This window comes from Giraffa tippelskirchi, chromosome X (assembly GCF_054371585.1).
Source record: "Giraffa tippelskirchi isolate mGirTip1 chromosome X, T2T-mGirTip1v1.2.pri, whole genome shotgun sequence".
In the NCBI taxonomy this organism is placed as follows: domain Eukaryota; kingdom Metazoa; phylum Chordata; class Mammalia; order Artiodactyla; family Giraffidae; genus Giraffa; species Giraffa tippelskirchi.
The window spans coordinates 40,995,897-41,017,400 of NC_137289.1; the positions used below are offsets into that span (position 1 = coordinate 40,995,897).

Genomic DNA, 21,504 nt, shown 5'->3' on the forward strand with positions numbered 1-21,504 from the left:
AGATCCCCTGGAGAAGGGAATGACAACCCACTCCAGTATTCTTGCCTGGAGAATCCCATGGACAGAGGAGCCTGGCGGGATACAGTCCATAGGGTCACAAAGAGTCCAACAAGACTGAAGTGACTTAGCACGCATGCAAACACATATCGTGTCATTACTGAACACTGAAAAGATTGAATGACATGAAAAGAAAGAAAAAGGGAGAAAATGGACTAAGAAATTTTGGTAAGTTGGAGAAAACCATCTTACCTCATTGAGGATTATAACCTTAATCTGTCCATCTGTGTAATTCAGCTCCAAAAGCATAAATTTAACAAACATCATATTATAAAGTACACCAGAAAATGAGTTAGAATATTGGAGAAAAAAAACTGGCAAACATTATAGGCATACTAAGAAGGGACAGAGGCACGAAGAGACTAATTATGTAAATGCCTTTATTTGAACTAATAATCGCTACCAGATTACATTAGAGTTAGAGTAACATTATGATCTTAAAAACTATAGCAAACAGCTTGACAAAGCAAGAGTACATTAGAGTACATTAAGTCCTACATATATGTTTATTTTTTAGTGACCACATCTCCTTATCTTAGGTGTAAAATTAGAAAATTTAATATACACTTAGCATACTTGGCCTACCATATCCTTCCTAAATTCTGAGCCCACTCTCTCCTCAAAAGTGTCATATTCAACAGCATTTTAAATCTAAAGAGAGAGTTTGATGGTACATGTTTTAAAACAAATAAGCATATATTGAACCAATGTTTCAGGACAAAATATGTCAAGTGTTTACAGCTTTAGTGTGGGAGGGAAGATGGAAATTCAAGGTACATTTCCCTCTATGTTTTTTACTTACTTGAAGACCCCTTAAAAAAGTAGCAAAATCAGCAGTCTTATTTAACGTAATCAAAATATTCTTAAATGTACAAAAAAGGATCATGTAGACAGAATACTGTAAAAAGATACTGATTTTAAGAATAAAAGAATATGAAAAGCTTCTATTACATTCTGCACAGCCAGTTACTTCTGTCAATTTTCAGTACTAGAAAGATAAGCAAAGGATACTCATATACAAATACCCTCTGACCACAGTTCTTGAATAAGAACTAGCATACTGGATGGAAAGCAAATTATTGCCTAATATCAATAATATTCATATTCAATCATCTAAGCAAGTCCCACGAGGTGGACATTCTAAGAGGAAAACAGATACATAGAAATACGTACAGCAATGGAAAATGTCAAGGGCAGCGATCTATGAGGAGCGAGTAAATGATTTGACTACGGGCACATTTCAGGTGGGCCTGACAAATCCACCTTGACTATGGGAAAGAGGAGTTGTTGCTACTAAAACTCTTTCACCTGAGGGCTCCCATGATGAGCTTAGTCTTGTGAAAACTAAAAAGTCCTTTCAATAACCAATAGTTTCTTAAGCCATGAGCACTTCGGCCAGAAATTGCTGTACTGCTAATCATGCACCTGGGAGCAAGGTTGTTTTTTATTCAAATTGGTTATTTTACACTCTCTTCATACCCCTGCCCATCAAGCATGCAAACACAGTCATGACCATCTTGGGCTTTACTTCCACAAGGTCTTCTGGGAGAGCGTACACCCTGGTTCCAAGTCTTCTAGCCATCGACACTGCGTACCTATTTTTTGGAGGAAACAAAAATTGAAGTGCAATTCTGGTCAGTCATGGGCACTGACATGAGGCATCTATTTCCTCTTATATACTCAACTGTCTAGGATGCAAAACTTCTACAGTGAGAGTTCAGATCAGAATGACTTTATTTTTCATTGTCTTCTCTTTTATTTTTTGAGGTCACTCATAAGTGATACCAGATTTTTAAGCTCTACTATTTGGGGCTGATGATATTTATTCACTCCTTTTCTACAATGTAAAATGAGAACAATTTAGGAGCACTGATACGAAAAAACACTTTTCTAGAATATGTGTGTGTGTGTGTATATACATATATGTATATATACCCAGATGTTGAAAATATGTATATATAATTACTCAGATATTGATATTCTCATTGAGCATGTAATAAGATAACAGTGGCTATCACGAGATCTTAGAGACACAGAATGGAAAACTGTGCCAGATGCAAAATACAATTTCATAGATGCAGTGAATACTTCGAAATATCCAAGGGAGGAGAGACAGTCTGTATGGTACATGCCAGTGTGGCTGAAGCAAGGAATGAAAAGGGTAGAAAAAGGAAAGGAGTTAAGAACTGACATGTCCAGCCGAGGAAATTTGCAGGAGCACCCCTCAATTAATACACAAGGCATTTCTAGGTGTTCTATAACAGGAATCTTTAAATATGATCAAGTTTCTGGAAAAAGAACTTTGAGGAGTTCTCTATAAATCTTTATCATATTATGCTGCAAATATTTTTTTCAAGGAGGGAAGAAATGATGTGATGCAGTATGTGATGCCAAAATGAAGTTTTACAGTAATGCTTCTTAGCTATCTTGTGAAGCCCTGTTGGGAGCTGATTTTCAGTGTATACTAGGAGAGCTTTCATGGGTTGCCCATGAAACCAGATCACAGTCTAGATCTTTGGAGAAGAAGGGAAGAGGCAGGTGGGAAGGACCTTCTGCATGTTGTCAAAATGCAGGGAACTTTCAAGGCACGGTTTCAGCTGAGGGTTTAGCATCCTGCCCACTTAAGGGACCAAGATAAACTCAGTGTATGTAGTAAGGTGGGCTATGCACAGTAAGTTTTAAAAACGTTTGAAAAGAGTGCAACAAAAGAAAACCCTATCAAAGGCATGGTTATCCTTAGCCCATTTTTCTTCTGTTCTAAGTTTGCAGCTAAGTTGCTTTAACACATACATTATTTCTATAACCTACAAACCAATGGCTGACTGAGCACCTACCTATTAGGTCAGGTGCAGCAATGTTAGGCTCTTAACGTATTTTACTCATTTCAAAATCTCCAAGGTAAGTATTATTGCTCCCATTTTATGGATGAGGAATCTGAGGCTAGAAGATGCTTCCCCCAGCTGACACCATTCTTGAGTGGCAGAACCTGAATGATAATGCAGATCTGCCTGCCTACAATGTCTATGCCCTTATGAGGATATTAGGCAGCATCCCTTACTTGGCATTATTGTGCTTGTCATCTTCTGTCAGAGTGCCACTCTTAACAAGGTCATAGTTTATACAGCCTGGCTGGATGGCGTCAATTAAATCCACAACTGCCAAACTAGAGCTGATCGTCTTATCCTAGAGTAAAAGGACAATACATTTGAGAATTTCCATGTGTACAAATTAATGCATGATCACTTATATAACGCTGTCAAAAACAAAGTCTAGTGAATTAGAAAAGAATCATGTCGTTAGCCCCACAATGATCTCACTCACAAAGAATCCAAAGGCTAGCTTTCCAAACTATAGATACTTTTTATAGCAAACATAACGTTTAATAGTCAAACATGGAATTCTTACCTTAAAACTCTGAATGGAGGTTGATTTTCCAGCTTCATTCAATGTTCTGTTCACCCAGCTTACAATGATGTCGTCATTAGCTTTCTGACCATCACCGAGATCTTCCAGGACATTGAGGGTATATCTAAATGAAGCAGCAGAAGAAATAGGTAACTAATGAGAAGCTACTGCATAGGATAGGGAACTCGACTCAATGCTCTGTGCTGAAAAAGACGGGATATATTTAAACATATAGCTGATTCACTTTGCTGTATAGCAGAAACTAACACAACATTGTAAAGCAACTAAACACCAATAGAAATTAATTTTAAAAAAGCAGCAGAACAGTTTCTGTCCTAGTTTATTAGAAAAAAAATACAATTATTAGAATGCTTTATCTTTCATTTCTTTTCCTTAGGTTTGAGAGATTAAAGGAAAGATTTCACGAGAAGACATTCACACTATATGAAAAAAAAAATTTCAGGCAGTAGTGGCTTGCCATTGAGCTGCCTTTTGCACTGCTGGTGGGAAGATTTTCAGCGCTCTACTGAGTAAGTCCACCAGTCTACTTACTGCAGGCTCACTGTGTACTAGGCCAACCCCTGGTAACGACTTAAAGTAAGCTGTGCTTTGGCTGGTACCCAGTTATAATGAATTGCTTTTTAGCATTACAGTTAAGAGATCTTCTTTCTCAAATGTATACATGTTCATAATTTTTGCTGTTTTTATTCACCAACTCTAAATGAGGCTCAGGTCTGTGTCAGGCAGATTATAAAAAAGGGAAATATTCACAATTCTGTTGCCTCACTATCGAGAAGGCATTTCCCATTGACCATCCAACATATACTCATTACTTAAACTCACTTCGGAGTCTAAACATAAAAATTTCAAAGGTGTAGTCATTGATACGTTTCCTTAGAAATAGTAAAGACTAGATCACAGACCTGTATGATAGTGAACTTGAGCAGTTAAAATTGTATACTATACCTTCTCATCAGCTGCCAGACCAAAGCTAAAGTCAGGGTTTGATTTCCATCATTCAGGTCTTGCCCTCCAATGCCAACCAGGGAGAATTTGGCAGGATGCTTCCCTAATTCAACAGCATAGTTGCAGTTTTCTAGCTGCAAACAAACAAAAGCAAATGATTAAAGATTTTCACTTGTTTAATCTTTATATGCAGGTGCGCACAAAGTAAGACACAGTTTCTGTCCTCAAGAAGCTCAGAGTCAAAGAGTTTCCCAAACAAAAGAAACAAATTGAGAATAAAAACAGTCCGTAACAAATATGTGCAGCAACTTAATTAGCTACCTTTTTCATGTTGGCTCCAAGTTTCGGGTATGGAGGTTTATTCACCTTACTCCAGTCAACAGGAACTTTAATTCGTTCATATAGCTGTAAGATTACCAGGGCATCTTGCAGGTCACTGATGATTTAAAAAGAGTTTGATCAGTGTTTTCAGAGAGCAGAGCCTGTTTCCTTAAAAACAAGGACACTACACTGTCAAAAGACTCATGTATTTTATTAATCTGTGCTAAAAATGGAGCTAACACCATCCAATTCACTTAAAAATAGTTATTGAGAGCTTATTGTTTGCAAAGAACTGTTCTAGAAGCTGGGCTCATAGGAGAAAAATTCCAGGCCTTTAGAGTCAGAGAAAGAAAGAGAATAAACAAGTATATGGATAAATGGGTTAGGGGAATGTATTTAATTGCTATGAAAAACAAAAAGAAAGAGGTTAGGAGTTAGGGAGTGGTAGGTGGTGGTTAGGATCTGAATCAGCGGCTTGAATATAGCAAGGGAATAAAGCATTTGATGTGGAAAAGAACATTCCAGGCTGAGAGAACAGTGAACACAAAGACCTCAAGGCATCATGGATGGTCTACTTAATGTGCTCTCTGGTCTCCGTTTCAAAATATAAAGTCTCTGTTCCCTAGGGTGTTAGAAAGATATTTATACATTTTTTCACTTAATGACCATGTAAAGAAATAATCTGGGCTTTTGTGTATTTGGGAAATGATAACGGAAGTCACCACATTTTCCAATAAAGTAATGGCTACAAACTAACATTTAGAAAAGGTTTAGAGCTATAATTATTTATGCAGCATCCATTCATGATGTTCAAAACTTTACAAGAGCATTGGAAGGCTTACGCATAGAGATGGTTTACATGGGGATTAACACCAAGAGAGTTCATCCAGTTACGAAAGGTTCTTTCTTCGCGAGTTTCTCCTATTAAAAATATTCACAGTGTTTATATAATCATTAAACACCTTGCATATGTGCATATAACATCAACCCACAATTAGATGATTATTTTTTTTTCAGATCTAAAGGTTTTCTCCAATATGAATCTCTAAGCAGTCTCTCTAAATACATACTCTCTTGTTTTTTAAATTGGATGACTTTCTTTTAAAAGTAAAAATATAACCTTATTATAACCAGCTAAGAGGTATATGAACTTTTTATACTCTCTTCCCTATCTCATCCTTCTCCAGTATCTCCCCAAATCCCCATACTTCTAAAGTAACTGATATTATTGGTTTAGTTTTTATTAGAAAAATTTACCATGGTCATACAAACCTCTATACTCACATTAATTTACATCTTCTCTCTACCCATTTAAAAATACTGATACTAAGTTACATATATGTACTTTTTTTTACGTGCCTATATTAGAGCAACAAATTATTTGAAACTTCAAAAGCATAAAATTTAAAGATTTTACAGTAATCCTAGTATATATGCAATGAGCTGCTAATTGAGAGTTTGAAGTATTAGTCGCTAAGTTGTGTCCAGCTCTTTGTGATCCCATGGACTGTAGCCTTCCAGAATCCTCTGTCCACGGATTTCTTAGGCAAGAACACTGGAGTGGGCAGCCATTCCCTTCTCCAGGGGATCTTCCCAACCCAGGGATTGATCCCAGGTCTCCTGCACTGCAGGCAGATTCTTTACCATCTGATTTCATAATAATGCTAGTGGATATGCAATGAGCTACTAATTACATTTGTTAATTTTTAAGTACTATACTTCATGCATATATAATCTGGCAAAGGTATACTCTGCCTTTCCCAAATTAAATGAATATTTACATGCATTATTATTATTTTTTGAGTAGGTTAAAGGTGAAAGGAAATGAGAGCAGTTTCAGTTAGTCTGACTATGCAAGAATGAATCAAATACTGCAGATTTACATAGGTCAAATTTTATGCACACGTGCATTTTTTTGGAGGGAGGTTTAAAAATAAGTGACCTAAATACAAAATATTAAAATAAAACATTGGTTTACTAAGTGGCCTTATACTAAGTGATCCTAGGCTAGCTTACTTTAAAAGTTCCCAGACTTCCTTGGTGGTACAGTGGATAAAAGTCCTCCTGCCAAAGCAGGGGACACAGGTTCGATCCCTGGTTCAGGAAGATCCCCTATGCCATGGGGCAACGAAGCCCAACTACTGAACCTACGCTCCTCAACAAGAGAAGCCACCCCAATGAGAAGTCTGAGCACCAAAACAAAGAGTAGCCCCCGGGTGCAGCAACTAGAGAAAGCCGACACGCAGCAACAAAGACCCAGAGCAGCCAAAAATAAGTAAATTAAAATAAAAGTTCCCTTGTATCATCCCTTTCTATCAGTTGCCACTTTTTACTCAGCCCTTGGGACTACTTATAGTAGACAGTTGCTAAAGGAAAGTAGATAAGGAAACTTATTAAATCAAGATTATGAAATCATCGTGGCCTATGTATTTCTACTGTGTAGCCCCAAATATAATTTAAGAAACCTGTATACTAAACCTGTATACTCTATTACCTTCTAATAGAGTCCAATCAATATCTTGGTTCTCTGGCTTAGTGAGTGCTGGGTATTTATTAAACAGGTTAGCCACAAAGGCTAAGTTCAGTTTGGGGTTCCCACTGACAACATCAGCTGGGGTAACAAACTTTCTGCAACCTAATTTGTCTGCTTGTTGAAGCATACTCTCAGCCCTCTTCAAATCATCTGTTTCCTGTTGAAGTAAAATAAGACTTTTTTTTAAAAAAGGCCATACTAAAAATATAGAAACTTTGCCCTACAATGATAAGCTGGGTATACAATTCTATTTTTTCTTAGCCAACACATGGTACTTATATTACTGTTTTGAATGCAAAAAAAAAAAAAAAAAGTTGCCTGTGCTGGATATGCAGTACCTTGAAAATACCCTAGATGGCACCAGATCACGAATCTAAGGACAGGATACATTTCACTCAACTGAAATTACTTCTCTCATGCCAAAATTCATTAAGAAAAAAAGTGAAACTTGTTCAGATTTTAAATTTAGGCCCTAAAGAGGGTGTAAGGCTGAAAAAGATGAAGGAATTATGAAGAAATTTTTTACAATAATAATCAAGGATACCAGGCTCCAATAATTTTGAGGTTTAAATTACATATTTCAAATTATCATCTTTCTCTTAAACTAGTTTTTGATTTTACTTTTCCATCCAGGAAGCAAAGTTGTCTATTTCTGTGTAAAATACTTACTTTCAGCTAATTCCTAGGACTCCTAACTTCTTCTCTGTTTTGTCCCCCCCACCCCCTCAACCCCAACTTCTTTCCTTTTGGAAAGATGCATGCTGATTTCTTGACTAACATACAGTTTGGTGAGGAGTATAAGTTACAGATCTGATAATTTCATACCAAATTAAAGATAGTTTCCCAAGTGCTCACCATCCCCACCTCCCAACAATAAAAGTAAAAAAAAACTGGAGCTGCAGGAGGAACAATTGCTTTTGGATTATTCGTTTCCAGTGATCTGCCCCCTCTAGACTTCTCTTGGCAGTTACTATAGATGTGGCCACCCCAGTATGCCCCAGGGTAAATGTATGTCTTCTGGAAAAGAGTGTCAGGTAAGAAGGGATTTTTATAATAAGGGGGAAATAAGAGATAAAGGAAATTTGAGGAATGTTACTTACAAACCAACACAGTTCAGATTCTATAATTTGAGTCTTAACTCTGTCTTTAATGGGTGATGCTATCTTTACTTTTTTCATCTCCAGTGAGGGGCCTCGATCATCTAGGTCTCCAGAAGAATGGGTATTTACTGTGTTACCCTTCACTGTTACCATTGCAGAGCAATCAGTAACCACCAGCAGATGAGCAGTTGACTGGGATTCAGCCTTTGGGATTCTCCATGAGCCTAGTGAGTTCATCTCATAGAGCCTATTCTATTTTCTGTTACTTTAATACTTCTGGTTCATGCTATTTACTATCTTTATTTTTAAATCTCATATTTTTTATCATCTCGGCATTCTTAAACAAAAAGCATTGATGATATTGGAGTAGAAGGAAACGTTGAAATAGCAACAATTTTAAAAAATTAAGATACAGAATAATGAAACAAAAGACAATCAAATAAATATATATATATATGCCAAAAAGAACTTCAGCCCATACCTCACATCATATTCAAAATTAACCTTCAATACACACACACATGTAAATGTATAAACCCAAAACTATAAATAAAAAACTAGATATAAAACCCCAACTATAAACCCTCTAAGAGGAGACATAAGAAATGTTTGTGACCTTGTGTTAGGCTAAAATTTCTTAGATACAACATCAAAAGCATGATTTGTCAAAGAAAAAAAATGACTAAATCTGACTTTGTTCAAATTAAACAATGCCTGTTCTTGGAAAACCACTGGGACTAAGTATCTGCAAATCACATATCCAATCAAGGACTTATATCCAAAATATATAAAACACTCAAAACTTGATAAGAAAACAAACAATGCAATTAAAATGGGTAAAGTGTTTAAACAAAGATGTATAGACAGCAAATAACTACATGAAAAGATGTTCAACATCATTAGCCATTAGGGAAATGCAAATTAAAATCACAATGAGACACCTCTACCACTGCCAAAATTCTTAATGTTTAAACTAACCACATTAAAGTGTCAGTGAGCATGTGGATGAACTGGAACTTTCATGTGCTACTGGTAGCAATGTGCAATGGTACAACCATTTTGGAAAACAACTTGGCGGCTGCTTAGAAAAGTTAAACGCACATATACCATTACCCAGCCATTCTACTCCTAGGTATTTACCAAAGATAAATGAATGCATAAACTCACACAAAGACTTGTATATGAATGTTCAGAGCAGCTGTATTTGTAATAGCCTCAAACTTGAAACAATCCAAATGTTCATTGGGGTGAATGGATAACAAATTATAGCATATCCATTCACTGAAATATTATTCAGCAATAAAAAGGAATGAATTTCTGATTTATGTAACAACACAGATGAATCTCAAAATAATAACGCTGAAAGAAGCTTGATTAAAAAAAGGGCACCTATTATATGATTCCATAAAATTCTCAAAAATTCAAACTACATTGAAAGAAAGCAAATCAGTGGTTGCCTGGGATGGTGGAGTATGGAGGCAGAGAGGAATCACAAAGGATCATGAGGAAACTGGATGTTATGATGGAGATACATATCCCTAAAGAAGGTATAAGACTGACAAAGATAAAGGACACTGAAAAACAAAGGAAAAGCATGATGAAAGGCTCAACAGTAAAATGAATGTGTGGACAGAGCAGTAGGAAATTGCCCTGGCTAGAAGAAATGGAGCAAGATGGTGTAGCAGGGCTTCACGTGCACAGCAGAACATTTCAGATTGAACTCTTAAGTCAACGGGGAATCCTTAAAGGATTCTGAGGAGGACAGAGACAGCGAAGGGAGTGCTTTAAGATCAACCAGGGAGAAGTGACTAGAGAAGAGCTGTATCATAATCAGAATCAGTACACTGGTGTTATCTACCCAGGCATAAGATCACCTGGCTAGCCATCCCAGATAGCTTCCTTCATGCACAGGAGGGCCCCTCATTTGTGCCAAGAGGGACCTGAACTGAAGAATTTCAGATTTAAAAACAGACAGAAATGTAAGTACTACAAGTCAGTGACAAATTCAGTTCTGATAAGGGCTGCATAAAATGTTTAGCAAGTGTAATCCACTCAATCCTGAAGTGGATATGAAATATGCTAGAAATGTGCATTTTTTAAAAATCAGTAGAATCCATTCCATATCTAATGAATACAAAGAACAACAGGATCCTAGAAAGTTGAGACTCAATAGTCTAGGCCAACTTGTTACTTCATGTATGAACAAAGGAACTTGTCCAAGGTCATTGAGCAAATAAGTGATGTAACAAGGGAACATGGTCTGTGACAGTAATTCACCAAATTGGATTTGAGAGATCAGGAGTTTGTAAACACATTCACATTACTCTCAACATAAGAATATGTTTTCATTAAATCTATCATTGTGATTATAATCCAAACACTCAGAAAAGGTTAGCCTCTAGTGCTTATTTCCCCACACTTACTCTGAATATTTTATGCCATCCATAAAAACCAACAACACCATAACTACAGAACTCACCAATAAACTATTAATATAAATCAAAGCTGGTCTTTCTGTCTATAAATTACATCTACAGTAATAAAATTTAAGATAATACTTAAAACTGCCAACATCACAACATGCAATTATAAGCATTCTTGTTATCTATAAGAAATTGACAATTTTGTAAGCTTGTAGAATTCACAAGAACATCTATACTTACATTGAAACCCGACATGTTAATATCTATCCGTGGTTCACCTTCCTTTTGTCCTTTTGGTGCGATTTGATTGAGAAGATGAAAATAGGCTTTGGAATCCTAAAAATGAATTGCAAATGTCAGTGAGATCACATTTACAAAGAATGAATGTATCCTATTGTCCCATGTGTGGAAGGATATTTGCATTGGATTTTGTAAGAATGTGACACAAATCTCTATCTTCTTATTTAACAGTTCCTTTTCCCAGAAAAGTCCACCTATCTGGCCTTATGTCTGCCTTGAATATGGATGAACTGGATTTTGTCATGACTTTACAATTTATTGAAATCATCAATATAATAATGCTAGAAAACATATAACTAGTTCTGTACCTTCACTGAGTTACTGAAGTCAATAAGCTTGACAGATAAAACAAGCACGAGAAACAAGTAGGATAGGAGAAATCCAGGAAGCATAGGGAAAGAGAAAATAAACAGGTTATATCATTACAAAGCATAATATGTATATACCATAACCTATGGAGAAGAGATTAGTTGTGTTAACAATGCATTAAATTATAAATTGAAATGACAAAAATTTTTAAATGATTTCTACTTGAGGTGGTGAAATAACAGTAAACCCTTAATCATCTGAATATATTTAACCAAATGAGCTTCTCTTTGTTTTAAGCCCTTGACCTCTTTCAACACTGGAACACTTTTACTTGGAATACCAATACCTAAAACAAAATGGTATTGCTCATATGGGATGTGGGCTGGGTGAATTCAGGCTGTGTGGATGCTACACAGAACAAAACCTGAAAACCACTATATTAGTGTAAACATTTAATGAGGGTCTCCAACACACATGTCAAGTACAATTCTGCCTCTCTGGAATACCAGAGGACAGGAACTGGAGTGAAGTTTCTTTATCATGTTGAGGCAGGACATACATGGGCCCCAGGCTGAAGTTTCTCCCTGTGGACAGAAACTCCATAATAGTAATAGCAGAAACTCCATAAAAGCTGGATGATGGAGCAGGCTGGGCCCTGTCCAGATAAGAGATAGAAGAGGTAGCATCACGGTGATTTTGGGTAGCCTCAGTCCACAGTGCCTTGAAGCAGGGCTTTGGTTCCCAGCCAGAAATTGAGGTGTTGCCCCCTTCCTTTTGACCTCCATTGAGCCTTCCTGTGCCTGTGTAGTCAGAAAGGTATCCTTGACTTCAAGAATGAGGAATATATGGTCTTTTATTTCTTATCTGGGCAAGGCCCAGCCTCCTCCATCATCCAGTTTTTATGGAGTTTCTTCTATTATAGAATTTCTGTCCACAGGGGAGAAACTCTTCAGTCTGGACCCATGTATCTCCTGTCTCAAGCTCATAGTAAGTGATGTCAACCTACCCATAGGCCTCTTCACTAGAATCCATCTTGGCTAAGAGATACACATGCACACATGGGAGGATCCTGAGATAAACCAAACACGGACTCAGAACCAGACAAAGCAAGATGACTGGCAAAGGGAAACCCAGAAGAAATGCTCCATGAAAGTGACTTCAACCACCACGAGGGTGCAACTGTCTCTCTGAGCCCACCCATGTGAGTCTATTCACATATACGTTTTCCTCCTAATAAACACTTGTTTTACTTGTCTCAGTCTCTATGTGGAAATTCATTTCTACACAGCTGATGGGCCAGGGCCTTGGTCCCACTGGTCCCTCGTGGTCTAGTGGCTAAGATTCAGTTCTCTCACGGCTGTAGCCTGACCTCAATCTCTGGCTGGGAACAGAATCCCTGCCTCAAGCTGCTATAGGCCGAGGCCACCTGAGATCAATGTTACATCTGAAGATCACCTTCCCAGCTTTGGTAGTTTTCTATTACTGGGCCTTGACAGTCCAAACAGATTATAAAGGAATGTTTCTCATGGTAACTCCTATGGATTGTGTACACCCTAATCCCCCAGGGAAGTTGCTGAATATGGAGATGGCCAGATGTAAGCTCTGACCTGCTAAGTACAGAGCTCTGGGAGAGGCCTAGAAAGCTGTATCTTCAATGAGCCAACTATGTACGTTTGATACACTTGTCAGAAATTATTCTAAGAATGGGGAGAATCAGGTGAGAGTGAAAGCCACTGCAGAGAAATTCATGGAACGCAAACCCAGATCTTACATTAGTGGCACAGAGGTTATCTCCTAAGGAGTAGGGCATTACAGTTGTGAAAGTGCTTTCACTTACAACTATCTACTAAGGGTGCAGAAATAATTTGTATGTGCCTTCTCCCTATGCACTTGAGAAAGACAGGTGAAGAGTAAACCCCAAAGAGTCTGTAACTTACTACCCCAAAAAGGGGCTTTAGGTGAAAATTTGAATGTGAACATAAATTGGAACTTCCTTTTCACATTACCCAGAAATCCTCTGCTTTTTAAAACTATTAAAAGCAGAATATTTTTTTAAAAAAATATCAAAGGAGAATTTTTTACAATATTCATTTAAAAATAAGATTCCCTTTCCAAAACAGCAGAATACACTTTTTTCTCAAGTGTACACGGAACACTCTCCAGGACAGATCACATCTTCAATCACAATCATCAGGAAATTTAAGAAAACTGAAATTGTATCAAGCATTTTCTCTGAACCACAATGCTATGAGACTAGATATGAATTACAGGAAAAAAAAAAAAAACACAAACACATGGAAGCTAAACAACCTGCTTCTAAATAACCAACAGGTACTGAAGGCATCAAAAAGGAAATTAAAAATACCTAGAAATAAATGACAATGAAAACATGACAACCCAAAACCTATGGGACGCAGCAAAAGAGGGAAGTTTATAGCAATACGAGCCTACCTCAAGAAATGAGAAAAACATCATAAACAACCAGACTTTATGCCAAAGCAAATAGAAAAAGAAGAACAAAAAAAAAAAAACCCCTGAAGTTAGTAGAAGGACAGAAATCGTAAAGATATAAATGAAAAATACATGAAGGAAACAATAGCAAAGATCAATAAAACTAAAAGCTGGTTCTTTGAGAATATAAAATTGACAACCCACTAGCCAGACTCGTCAAGGAAAAAAGGGAGAAGACTCAAATCAATAAAACTAGAAACAAAAAAGAAGTTACTACAGAACGCAGAAATACAAAGGATCATAAAAGACTACTGTGAGCAACCATATGCCAATAAAATGAACAACCTGGAAATGGATAAGTTCTTAGAAAAGTACAACCTTCCAAAACTGAAACAGGAAGAATTAGAAATCACAAACGGACCAATCACAAGCACCAACATTGAAACTGTGATTTAAAAATCTTTCAGCAAACAAAGGCCCAGGGCCAGATGGCTTCACAGGTGAATTCTACCAAAAGTTTAAAGAAGAGCTAACACCTATCATGCTCAAATTCTTCCAGAAAATTGCAGAGGAAGGAGAACTCCCAAACTCATTCTATGAGGCCACCATCACCTTGAGAGCAAAACCAGACAAAGATACCACCAAAAAAGAAAATTACAGGCTAATATCATTGATGAATATAGATGCAAAAATCCTCAACAAAATTTTAGCAACCAGAATCCAACAGCACATTAATGGATCATACACCATAAGCAAGGGTGATTTATCCCAGGGATGCAAGGATTCTTCAACATATGCAAATCAATCAATGTGATTGACCATATCAATAAACTGAAAGATAAAAGTCATACGATCATATAAATAGATGCAGAGAAAGCTTTTGACAAAATATAATACCCATTCATGATAAAAACACTCCAAAAAGTAGGCACAGAAGGAACCTACCTCAACATAATAAAGGCCATATACGACAAACCCACAGCAAGCATTATTCTCAATAGCGAAAAACTGAAAGCATTTCTTCTAAGATTAGGAACAAGACAATGGTGCCCACTCTTGCCACTATTATTCAATCTAGATTTGGAAGTCCTAGCCATGGCAATCAGAGAAGAAAGAAAAAGAAACAAAAGGAATCCAGATTGGAAAACAAGAAGTAAAACTCTATTTGCAGATGACATGATAACATAGAAAACCATAAAGATTCCACCAGAAAATTACCAGAATTAATCAATGAATATGGTATAGTTGTAGGATATAAAATTAATACAGAGAAATCCCTTGCATTCCTATACACTAACAATGACAAATCAGAAAGGGATGTTAAGGAAACAATTCCATTCACCATTGCAACAAAAAGAATAAAATACCTAGGAATAAACCTACCTAAAGGGACAAAAGACCTGTATGCAGAAAACTGTGAGACACTGATGAAACAAATCAAATATGACACAAACAGATGGAGAAATATACCATGTTCTTGGATTGGGAGAAATATTGTGAAAATGACTATACTACTCAAAGCAATCTACAGATTCAATGTAATCCCTATCAAACTACCAATAATATTTTTCACAGAAATAGAACCAAAATAAGTTGCAACTTTTTTTTTTCAAAATAAGTTACAACTTTAATGGAAACACAAAAGACCCTGAAAAGCCAAAGCAATCTTGACAAAGAAAATCAGAGCTGCAGGAATCAACATTCCTGACTTCAGACTATACTACAGATCTACAGTCATCAAGACAGTATGGTACTGGCACAAAAACAGAAACATAGACCAATGGAACAAGATAGAAAGTCCAGAGATAAGCTTATACACACCTATGGGTACCTTATCTTTGACAAAAGAGGCAACAATATACAACGGAGAAAAGACAGCCTCTTCAATAGGTAGTGCTGGGGAAACAGGACAGCTACAAAAGAATGAAACTAGAACACTTCCTAACACCATACACAAAAATAAACTCAAAATGGATTAAAGACTTAAATATCAGGTCAGAAACTATAAAGCTTAGAAGAAAACATAGGCAGCATGCTCCTTGATATAAATCACAGCAAGATCCTCTGTGACCCACCTCCTAGAGTAATGAAAATAAAAACAAAAAAAAACCTAATAGACCTAATTAAACTTAAAAGCTTTTGCACAGCAAAGGAAACAATAAACACGATTAAAAGATAACCCTCAGAAAGGGAGAAAATAATTGCAAATGAAACAACTGACAAAGGATTAATCTCCAGAATATATAAGTAGCTCATATAGCTCAATATTAGGAAAACAAACAGCGCATTCAAAAAATGGGCAAAAGACCTAAACAGACATTTCTCCAAAGAAGACATACAGATGGCCAAGAAACACATGAAAAGATGCTCAACATCATTAATCCTTAGAGAAATTCAAATCAAAACTACAATGAGCTATCACCTCACACCATTCAGAATAGCCATCATCAAAAATTCTACAAACAATAAATGCTGGAAAGGATGTAAAGAAAAGCAAACCCTCCTATACTGTTGGTGGAATGTAAACTGATACAGCCATTATGGAGAACAGTATGGAGATTCCTTAAAAAACCAGGAATAAATACCATATGACCCAGCAACCTCACTACTGGGCATATACCCTGAAAAGGATCCATGTACCCCAATATTCACGTGTGCTTAGTCACTCAGTCGTGTCTGACTCTTGCGACTGCATAGACGGTATCCTGCCAGGCTCCTCTATCCATGGGATTCTCCAGACAAGAATACTGGAGTGGGTTGCCATTTCCTTCTCCAGGGGATCGTCCCAACCCAGTGACTGAACCTAGGTCTCCTGCATTGCAGTCAGACTCTACCGACTGAGCTACGAGGGAAGCCGAACATTCATAGCAGCAGTATTTACAACAGCCATGACATGGGAGCAACCTACATGTTCATCAACAGATGAATGGATAAAGAAGATGTGGTATATATACACCATGGAATATTACTCAGCCATAAAAAAGAACGAATTTGAGTCAGTTCTAGTGAGATGGATGAACCTAGAGCCTGTTAAAGAGAGTGAAGTCAGTCAGAAAGAGAGAAACAAATATAGTAGATTAATACATATATATGGAATCTAGAAAAATGACACTGATGAACCTATTTACAGGGAAGGAATGGAGACATAGATACAGAGAATGGACTTGTGGACACAGTGGGGGAGGGAAAGAGTGGGACGAATGGAGAGAGTAGCATCTATATATATATATACACACACACACACACACACACACACACACTATGGAGTGTAAGATGGATAGCTGGTGAGAAGTTGCAGTGTAGCACAGGGAGCCCAGTCTGGTGCTCTGTGATGATCTGGAGGGATGAGATGGGGAGAGGGGTAGGAGGCCAGAGAGGGAGGGGAATGTATGGCTGATTTGCGTTGTGGTATGGCAGAAACAAATATAACATTGTAACATTTTTAAAAATATATTTAAATTTAAAAAATAGGGGCAGGGTTGAGGTAAGAAATACAAACATACATAAGAGTATATAACTACCCCCAAGAACTGAATGCCTGAAGGAGGGAGCACATGACAGAAGAGGAGCCAAATAAGAAAGGGAATGGGGAATCCTGAGGCCCTTTCTCTCTAGGCCTTTACTAACACAGATCCACTGAGGCCTGGGAAAGGCAGTTAGGAACAGAAGTCATGACTGCCGATCTTTTCGTACAGCATGTTGAACAGTAGGCAGAATAGAAAATGTTAGCACTGTAATATTTAAACCCCTTTCCACAAAATGAAAGCTAGACTTAGTGCTGGTGCTCTTACTTGGCTCAGTCTCTCTACTGAAATCTACCATCAGGGCCTAGAGGCAACAAGGTTGGGTGATAAACTCATAGGATTTTCCCTCCTTTAAGCTGACCTGAAGTCTCCATGTTATTATGTCCCTGTCAAGTATTTAACTAAACGGTTAAGGCTGTATATTGTCACCCTGCTTATTTAACTTATATGCAGAGGACATCATGAGAAACGATGGGCTGGAGGAAGCACAAGCTGGAATCAAGATTGCTGGGAGAAATATCAATAACTTCAGATATGCAGATGATACCACCCTTATGGCAGAAAGCGAAAAACTAAAGATCCTCTTGATGAAAGTGAAAGAGGAGAGCGAAAAAGTTGGCTTAAAGCCCAACATTCAGAAAACTAAGATCATGGCATCTGGTTCCATCACTTCATGGGAAATAGATGGGGAAACAGTGGAAACAGTGGCTGACTTTATTTTTCTGGGCTCCAAAATCATGGCAGATGGTGATTGCAGCCATGAAATTAAAAGACGCTTACTCCTTGGAAAGAAAGTTATGACCAACCTAGACAGCATATTATAAAGCAGAGACATCGCTTTGTCAACAAAGGTCCGTCTAGTCAAGGCTATGGTTTTTCCAGTGGTCATGTATGGATGTGAGAGTTGGACTATAAAGAAAGCTGAGTGCAGAAGAATTGATGCTTTTAAACTGTGGTGTTGGAGAAGACTCTTGAGAGTCCCTTGACTGCAAGGAGATCCAACCAGTCCATCCTAAAGGAGATCAGTCCTGGGTGTTCATTGGAAGGACTGATGTTGAAGCTGAAACTCCAATACTTTGGCCACCTGATGCAAGGAGTTAACTCATTGGAAAAGACCCTGATGCTGGGAAAGATTGAGGGCAGGAAGAGAAGGGGACGACAGAGGATGAGATGGTTGGATGGCTTCACCGACTGAATGGACATGGGTTTGGGTGGATTCTGGGAGTTGGTGATGGACAGGGAGGCCTGGCGTGCTGCGGCTCATGGGGTCACAAGGAGTCGGACACAACTGAGCAGCTGAACTGAACTGAAGTATTTAACTAAACAGTTACCTTGATGTCAGCACTAAAATTGTTGATTTTCTGCCAGCCTGAGTTTTCCAAATGAAAATTTGCCCATCTAAGCAGAAGCTCTTCTGGAGATAATTTCATAAGCTCCTCCAAAGTCTCACCATCTCGAAGTAAAGCAGCCAAGGCTACAAAGGAAAAAAAGAAAAACCCAACCGATATATTATATGGTAACAGTCATTACATGTTTATTGAGTCTTTTGACACTCTGTTAAGTAAGTAACAGAGGTACAAAAAGTACTGTGACCTAGTTCCTGGTTTTCAGGTACTCACAGTCTAATAATAAAGATAAATGAAAGTATATAATGAGTTATAAGATGATACAGATAGAAACACTTAATTATAAGAATACACAGCATTACATATTTTAACATCTTGATTATTCATCACATTCCAAATACCAAGTAAGTTCTAGCTTTAAGTTGAACATTGTTACATTATGTCATATATTTACATAAACTATTCTTAAATAATATTAAAATCAGAGGCTTGGGGGAGTATGTTTAAAACTTTGGAGCCTTTTGATTTAAAGAGTATTCAAACCCTATGGTATTTATATTTAAGCATAACTAACTCTTGAAATGTTACACCTGGTTTTTTAAATTAATTTAATTGGAGGCTAATTACTTTACAATATTGTAGTGGCTTTTGCCATACCTGTTTTTAAAGAAAAAGAATTCAACTTTACATTGTCTATAGCACCTAATATGTAAAGGTTCCTCAACACTTTTTTGTTATTGAATTAAATGTGCAGAAGAAGCCAAGGGTTTTTGGTTAAATATCCCCAGAGATAAGAGGTAGAAGCTTGGGCATCTGCACAGAGAATTGTCTAAATTTAGGTACTGTTTTTATGGAGAAGTTGTATAGTCCTTATGCAATAATTCCCTCCCATAGGATAAAAGGAGATTTACACTGAACAAGAAGACTAAAACTGCCTGACTTCCAAAGAGGTCTAAGTAATATCTCTAATGGGCAAACTTCATCTTTCATAGACTCCACTTCACACCATGTCACTCTGGCACTGAGGGATTTAAGTAAAGGCAGAGGCAACATTGTCACTTGTACAGAAACCTCCTCATGCTCTCCATCTCCAAGTCAAAAGGCTGGAAAGGATTAAACAGCCTGACCTCCCTGCACCTGAGACCTTGTCAGAGATAAATCATTTGACTTATTACACGAGCCAATGTAGTTTAATTTTGTTGTCTTCCTTTCCTTGTTCAATGGACTTTAACTCTAACAAGATAAACACTGCTCTGAAGAGGCTAGCAACTAGAAAAATTTTATTTGTTTAAATACAGCCCACTTTGAGTGGACTGAAAATTTTAAGTATCATAAAGTCTTGGATAAATGTGCAGAATAGGACTGTTGACAGGTATTGTGAGACCCTGAAATACTGAGAACTCCCAATATATATTCTTCCCCCAAAGTAACTGAAGATTGATATGGTGATTTCCGGAAAAAAACGTGAATATTTGGAGTGATGCTTAATATTTTAAACTTCAAAAGGAGAGGACAGTGTAGCACTTCCTAGGACCTTAGGACAATTGTATCACATATGCTTATACATTCTACAAGTCTATGATGTGATATCAAACCCTATGCTATAAAAACGGTGCTTCTGCTAATTCAGGAAATATGAGACCATCAAGGGCAGGTTAGAATATTTTTGAAGAGTCTTAAATCTATAATAGAATAGAAAAGGTATTAAAATTAATAGGAGATGGTGTGCCTGAGGGTGGTAATGGGGTGGGGACTATGTGAGTAGAGCAGAAAAGAACTTTGCACAAATTCCTTAAACTCTCTGGGTTTTCGTGTCTTTATTGTGAAATGAATTCTAAAGAGCCAGACAAATGTTAATTACTACTAAAGAAGAAAGTTATAATTAGGCTGTTTTCCTGAATAACACTATAACATTACCTTCTGTTAATTCTAATTATCATCTAATCACCTCAATTAGGTGAAAGCGTGACAGTCTGCATGACTAGAAAAAAATAACCAATAAACAATTTTCAAGATCATGACTGTGTTTCATTACCTTCATTCCTGCTTAATTCAATGTCAGCAAACAAACCGATCTTAATGATCTGCCACAGCAGTCCCAAAACCAGGTGAGGCTTCCCAGCCCTCAAATCCTCTGCACCAATGTTCACAACATGACATCCAATGGCAGAAGCTGAATTCAGTGCCAAGTTCAAGTTTTCCTGCAAGACAGCCAATTTATAACACTTGCTTCTTGACCTTTCTGTTTTTTTACAGTCTTTTTCTCCCTTCACTGAAATAACACTCAGTAATGACATTATGTATTAAGTTTACCCATACATGATCCACAGAAAGTAATATCCAAGCTTTGGTGTTAAAAGCATAGCTAAAACAAATCTATCCTCATTTTTATAGTCTTTTCCAGATTTCCAAGGCAAGTTAACAGCATTTTTAGTTAGCCTCGATTGAAAGATACCGACCCTAAAGGAAAAGGCTGAGTTACTAGAGTAAGTATATCCATGTGGGTTATGTGTTGAATTTTTTAAAATGCCTAAATGAGAGGTCTACTGAATACACATGAGAGTTCTAGAAGTTCTGAATCTCCTCATCCCAAGAGATGGCCTTGCATGAGGAAATACTGCTATATAACGCCCTAATACGAGATGGAAAATAAAAGCCTTCTATTCTTCAAGCATGCTAATTAACTAAGAGCTTAAACATGCTTGCTTATTTCTGTATGTTTGAACGCAAAATGTAATGAAAAGAATATAGGGCTTTGCAGTTACACCT

General features: G+C 37.2%; 1 protein-coding gene across 2 annotated transcripts in view; it reads right to left on the reverse strand.

The window, feature by feature from the left end:
• Positions 1–420: 420 nt before the first annotated feature.
• The window catches only part of LOC145537081 (plastin-3-like), a 37,782-nt gene continuing 16,698 nt past the window's right edge, over positions 421–21,504 (reverse strand). For both annotated transcript variants that reach the window (XM_081567655.1, XM_081567656.1), the window contains 10 exons: positions 20,771–20,936; positions 18,721–18,863; positions 11,046–11,141; positions 7,244–7,439; positions 5,592–5,670; positions 4,750–4,864; positions 4,429–4,562; positions 3,463–3,586; positions 3,116–3,240; positions 421–1,652 (listed from right to left, as the gene is read on the reverse strand). In XM_081567655.1, coding sequence (XP_081423781.1) covers positions 1,520–1,652; positions 3,116–3,240; positions 3,463–3,586; positions 4,429–4,562; positions 4,750–4,864; positions 5,592–5,670; positions 7,244–7,439; positions 11,046–11,141; positions 18,721–18,863; positions 20,771–20,936 — 1,311 coding nt within the window. In that variant the 3' untranslated portion in view covers positions 421–1,519. The remainder of the gene's footprint in view (positions 1,653–3,115; positions 3,241–3,462; positions 3,587–4,428; positions 4,563–4,749; positions 4,865–5,591; positions 5,671–7,243; positions 7,440–11,045; positions 11,142–18,720; positions 18,864–20,770; positions 20,937–21,504) is intronic.